The sequence below is a fragment of the Solanum tuberosum genome, unplaced genomic scaffold (genome assembly GCF_000226075.1).
Source record: "Solanum tuberosum cultivar DM 1-3 516 R44 unplaced genomic scaffold, SolTub_3.0 scf00293, whole genome shotgun sequence".
Classification (NCBI taxonomy): Eukaryota; Viridiplantae; Streptophyta; class Magnoliopsida; order Solanales; family Solanaceae; genus Solanum; species Solanum tuberosum.
In genome coordinates this window covers 373,032-379,523 of record NW_006239222.1, presented here as the reverse complement: position 1 = coordinate 379,523, position 6,492 = coordinate 373,032, and the positions used below count along the sequence as shown (strand labels likewise).

Sequence of the window (6,492 nt, the reverse complement as noted above, 5' to 3'; positions counted from 1 at the left end):
ATTGATGGTATATCTAGCTACCATACTGCTTAAACATTTATGGCATAACTAGACACCATATTGCTTAAACATTGATGACATAACTAGATGTCATACTGCTTAAACATTGATGTCTTACTCGATTGTCATACTAATCATGTTTTGGAAACACTTTTGTCAACATTCATCTTTACTTTCTCAAAACTCAGTTTAAGAACTCAAGTGTTGGCATTAAAAAAACTTTTCAAAATTTATAACTCAAAATAGGGTTCATGCTGAAATATAGACATGAACAAATCAACTCAAGGATCTCAATAACAATATAGAAACTCAAGAATTAGGAGTAGAATTTTTAAAATAAACATGAACTCAAGAACTCAAAATCAACTTATCTCGAGAATACTCAAATCTAGGAAAAATTACTAGATTACTCTTCTACTGATTTGAAAGAAGATCCAGGGAGTGAGGACGAACTAGTCCAACACTATAATAGCCTTACATACCTGGAATAACAAGGTTCTTGAAGAATCTCGAAGAAGAACTTGATTAGAAGCCTTGAAACCCTAGCTTGAAGGTAAACGATCAAGAAAACCTTTCTTGAGATTCTTGAATTAGTTTCTTGAAATCTCTATGGCCAAGAATTATGATTTTCATTAGTGATTCATAATTGTATGGAGGAATTTGAGTTGAAAAGAATGGAATTCTTGGAGAAAGACTTACCTTGAAGAAGAATCTTGAAAAAGATTGAAAGAATCTTGAATGGAGTCTTCTACTTTGATTTTTCCTTAGGGTTTTGCCCTAGGATTTGAGAGAGAAAGAATGATGGATTAAAAGATAGAAAATCTGATTGTTTTGAGCCTTTTATTAGTCAAGAAATTGATTTAGGGTTTTCTTTGAGGTAAAAAGACAAAAACGATCTTTTTTAATGTTTTCCCATCGACTAATTCGTAATAGCACTGTATCCGGTTACTAAAATGGTCATAACTTTTTACTCAGAAATTGGATTGATGCGAAATTGGTGGCGTTGGAAAGTAGATTCAAATACCTTTAATTTGACAGGTTATGGGCCTCGTAACTCTTTATATTGTAAGAGATATGGTTGTTTGAAGTTGACCCAAGTAGAATCTTACATCAAAACTTAATCGATAAGGAAACTTCAAGAACACTTATCAAGAACTCATCAAGAAATTTAACTGCTCAATATTTATGGATAGATTCGCAAGAGAAACTCATGATTGATGTGTGGATGAACAAACCCAATACTATGGAAGCTTACATACCTCAAAGAACTAGGTTTTTGGCGAAATCTTGAATTTCTTGAACGAACGCTTGAAGCTTTAAACTTTTTCTCCTCTTGAATCTTCTCTCTAAAACCCTAAGCGCTTTGGGCATGAATGAAACTGATTCTAATCAGTTCAGACTCCTAAAACCTTACTAAAAACGTTTAAATCTGATTAGGTGAGGAAAAGACCAAAATACCTCTCATATTTTTGGGTAACTTTCCTTAATTGGACAACTTGACTTCAAACGGGAATAACTCCCTCATACGAGCTCAAAAATTAGCAAACTTGGTGGCATTGGAAAGAAGATTTCAAGACCTTTCATTTGGTATTTTATGGGTCTCCTAACTCATCATGTGCTGAAAGTTATGGTCGTTTGAAGTTGATGCAAAACTTAAAAGAACTTAGGAATGACTTGAATATTCTTTTTGAAAATCAAGATGCTACATCTTGTGATCTTAATACTTAAGAAAATTTTAAATTCCTCCGTAAAATCTTACTCACAACGAAGAATGTCCGAGTCTTAGCTTAAAAAAATTTCGGGGTGTTACAAATAGTTTGCAAAAACATCTCAAGGAAAAGTAAATACTGAGAGACTCATTAACTCTATCTATCTATGAACCCTCTATTATTCAAGATGAATGTCGATACAAGACCCACAACATCTCAAGAGCACTGACTAGAAAATAAATGTGAAGTCCTCTAGAATGCAAGGAGGCTCACCCAAGCTCTCTAAATTGCAAAGTGATCTCAACGAAACACCTGTTGATGATCCTGATCAACACCTATCTGCATCATAAAGATGCAGGTCAAATGACATTAGTACATTGAATGTATGAGTATGTAATATAGTTGAATAGATAAAGAACTGAATTGATAAGGCAGAAAGAATACTTACCTCAACTGAACTCAATACAAAACAATAAGAAGAGATGCCAATATTTAAAGCTTCATAAATAAAAGATTTTAACTCAAGGATGTATATAAAAATACAATAAAATACTCTTTACTCTTATTTGGTAGATTCTCTAACCGACAACCATCACTATGAGCTACGTGACGATACATCGTCTCACCCACGCTGCAACAACTTTCTATACCTTGTCGGGATAATGGATACCTCAACTAAGTGGATCCACTAAAACTCTGCTCGAAAGCAATAAGGAGTCATCTAAAAAGTATGATCTTTTACCCAGATTGGCTACATGGTTTATGAGGATTGTGAGTTGTCTGAACTTAACCCCATGTTCGTGCTCAATATTACTCCCAATAAATAAATAAATAAATAAATATATATATATATATATATTCATGCTCAAATCATAAATGTATAAAACATACTCTTTCTCAATTTGAAGTAATTGCTCAAAATATCCAAGAGAGGTAACTGCTCTAAAGTATCTCTGAACTCATCAACTCATTTAGAAATCAATGTAACTCTTTTCTCAATGTAAAAATGATACATTTGGAAATACTTAGTTCTCTTAGGCTCTTGCTCAAATCATGTATAAAACTCATCTCAAAACTCTTTTTAGCTTTCTCAGAAAATCAGTTTAAGACAATTGTTTGGTTAAAAAGATTCTCAATAATAACTCAATAAATGTTCAAATACTAGGGCTCATGCTGAAAATGGACATGAACAATCAACTCAAGAATCTCAATACAAGATATATACCAACTCAATAATCGAGATAGAATTCAGAACTCAACAATGAAACTTATCTCAAGAATTTTCAAAATTAAGGATGTAATCCTAGATTATCCTTTACTGATAGAAAGTAGATGTAGGGCGTGCGGATGAACTCAGTCCATCACTATGATAGTCTTACATACCTGATTATCTTGAGCTTCAGGAAGAACATTAGGTTTTTGGAGGAAACCTTTGATCTTGGGATCTAGGTTCTTGCTCTTGATAAAGAAACTCTTTATGAAGTTCTTAGAGTGGAAGAACATGGGAAAACCTTGGGTGGAAGGATTCTCTTAGTATCTTGAATTTTTTACTTGAAGGTTTTAGGGTTCTTGTTGGAGAAGAGGAACCTTGTGTGAGTTTTAAGAGAATTTCTAAATACTTGAATGTTTAAATTGATTATTTTGAGAGAAAAACTAGTCAGTTGAATGATATATTCAGTTAAAACACTCAAAAATGACTTAGAATAGGGTTTAAAAACTTGAGAAAGGACCAAAATAACTCTAAAACGTGTGCAGGAAGTTGCTGAAAAAAAAGTGCAGCAAAGCTTTCACGAAATGGTCTACCAATCATGGAAATTTCCACCGTCCGTAGGTCCAGTCGTAGAACATCGACTGTCTGACAAGGTTTTACTAAAATAGGCATAACTTTTCCCCGAACTCGAAATGAGGCAAAGTTGGTGGCATTGTAAAGAGCATGTAGAGCTTTAATTTGATAGGTCATGGGCCACCTAATTCCTTATGAGCTGGGAGATATGTTTGTTTGAAATTGACCCAAGTAAAATCTTATATTGAAACTCAATCGATAAGAAAGCTTTCAACTCAACTTTGTGCTAGGAGATTCTAGTGACCTTAATTTATATCCAAAATCATTCTCACACTAAAGAATTGACCTTAGCACCTAAGAACAATTAAGAATCACTTGGCACACCCTTATACATAAATGAAGAATAGTTCGGGTCTTAACTTATAAATTTTCGGGATGTAACAGGTTCGTAAGTTAAGATCAAAAGAGATTGCATGTGTGAAGGTCCAGTGGAAGAATCGATCGATTGAAGAGTCCACTTGAGAGGCTGAGGTTGATATGCACGAAAGATATCCACACCTTATAAAATATTAGGACCAAATAACGACGGACTAAGACATATCGTCCGTCGCTATTGTAAAAAATATTGATAAATTAAAATAAATTTAAAACAATGTACGGCATGACTATTTATTAATTAAAAAATAAGTATTTCTAATAAAAAGTGATGGACGACATCTCTATGTATATTAAATAAATAATTATTATATATATATATGACGCAAAAATCCAGCAAAAAAAAAGCGACGAACATAGAATCATTGTCTGTTGCTTTTTGAAAAATAAATAATCAAAACGACGGACAGCGTCGCAAATGGCGTCATTTTTTTAGCGACACTGTCCATTGCTTTTTATTTCTGTCGTTTTTAGCGGTTTTTAGTAGTGGTGAACAACAAAAAGAAAATAAAAACCAGAAAAAAACTTAAAACTTTTTATGTATGAAGATCAACAAAGGTGTGAAACACAAATATACATTTAGTTTGTGAATCAAACTTTGTTTTTCAGTTATTCAAAGAGGGACTTTGGAGCAATCCTGCTAAAGTAGCAAAATCAATGACTTCCGCTGCAAATACATACAAGGTACACAACTTGTCGATTTTGCTTTATATATCTTATACAGTCGAATGTAATAATCAAAATTGAGTTTTGAAAATATTAAATTAGTTAAATCAGTAATTTATTAATTTTAGGTTAAGGTCTGAAATCCCTAATTTAGGTCTCTAGGATCACATGAATTCATGGTCTAAATCCTACCAAAATGTAGTATAATCTCAGTACATGTGGAGATCAATTCATCTCTGATGTAGTATTTTTCAACTTGTGCATGTCAATATTTGGAATCTTACAAGTTACCTACTTAAGACAAGAAAAAATATTTTGTTATAATAGTGAAATTTTAATGTGTATATATATTTGGTTTCATTTGATACAGTTCAAGTGTAAAGTAATAGCTGTATTAAAATTCATCATGTTCAAGAGAAAGAATCAATTTGATACCAATATGAAGATATTAAAAGAGATAATAGCTGAAAATGTTTAAATTTTAATTGCAGTGAATTACTATATTCACCGAAAACAATTTTCAGTACATTTTTGGATGCGTAACAGTGTATTCATATCAATAGAACATTAAAATCTTTCTCTTGATAATATCGTTTAGATATTCGTAATAGGAACAACAATGTGTATCTGTTAACATCAGCGAAAAAGATGTTATATCTTTATAACAAAAAAGTTCCTCCAAGCCAATTCTATTTCATTAGGAAACAGAACTCTGATTCCACAAATTAAATATACTGTTCTTCTTAGAATTCGAGGTGATGTGGTCAGATTGAATCAGCTCCACATGAGTAATCAAAATCGAATATCCAAATTAATACAAACAAATCAATAAGAAAAAACTAAACCGCATAACCTGTCTTCAAACCAAAACACACCTGTCTAAGAAGCCCAGCAGGCAGCAGTGAACACAATGTGAATTAACTATGGTCTATCCACATACACCCCCACTTGATTAATCATCTTCTACATTAGTCATGAACAATGGAATGAATGAGGATTGAAGCCTCATCTGTAGCTGGAACTGCATCATCTGATCAAAATCACATATACAAACACTTAAAATTCAAGATTACGAAACATGAGAAAATTGAAAAACATTTAAAATAAGGATATCGAAGTACCTGCAAGAGGGGTTGGCAAGTGAGACATAATATTATCCAAAACACTCCCACTTTCTTCCTCTGTTTTCTTCATCTCACCTTTTTGTACTTCTTGATTCTCCACAGAATTTTCAGTTGGATGAAAAATGTTGGAGATCAAATTGTTAATTATCCCTCCACCTCCATTACTCTCATCACTACTTTTCTCCTTATCATAAGCCTCAAAAAGTTCATTTCTTTCTTTGTTTTTAGGTTCCCCTGCTCTTGGACTCATCAAATTGGAAATTAAATTATTAATAACCCCACCTTCTTTGTCACCTTTACTCATTTCTCCAACATTTTCTTGACTTTCTTCTTTCAATTCGTTGGAGAATCCAAAATTTGCAATATCACTCATACCATCTTCCATTTTTCTCACTTTTTTTTTTCAGAGTTTGTTAAAAATGGTGATAATTGAAATAGTGGTGATAATGATGGACATATGTCATTTTTATATGGGAAAATCCTCCACGTATTTTGTGCTCAGTGTTTGAGTACCCAATAAGGGAAATACATGTGAAAGTTTCTTGATTCTTTCATCCCATGCTTTTTACTGGTAAAGTCGGTTCTGTTTATAATATAAAAAGATAAAGAGGTTACACTGCTTCTGTTTTCCCCTTTTCGAAAGGATAACTATTAGTTTTTAATTGGGAAAATGATTTGAAATATATCTGATCAAAATTATCGTAATAATCTCAAATTTTGAGTTAGATCTATTATTTTGCATTATTTAATAGTATATATTAAAATAGACTATTAA

General features: G+C 32.3%; 1 protein-coding gene across 2 annotated transcripts; it reads right to left on the bottom strand.

Annotated features, from left to right (window-relative positions):
- Positions 1-1,759: 1,759 nt before the first annotated feature.
- LOC102601762 (uncharacterized) lies at positions 1,760-6,207 on the bottom strand. 2 transcript variants are annotated; one of them, XR_001475031.1, is made up of 3 exons: positions 5,715-6,207; positions 5,469-5,623; positions 1,760-2,048 (listed from the first exon to the last, which is right to left on the bottom strand). XR_001475031.1 is itself a non-coding variant. In XM_006359492.2 (2 exons), the coding sequence occupies exons 1-2, from the start codon at positions 6,100-6,102 to the stop codon at positions 5,562-5,564; spliced, it is 450 nt and encodes a 149-aa protein (XP_006359554.1). In that variant the 5' UTR covers positions 6,103-6,206; the 3' UTR covers positions 5,232-5,561. The 2 variants fall into 2 exon arrangements, 1 of the variants encoding a protein (XP_006359554.1); XM_006359492.2 differs by lacking the exon at positions 1,760-2,048 and having other exon boundaries at positions 5,232-5,623; positions 5,715-6,206.
- Positions 6,208-6,492: the final 285 nt, after the last annotated feature.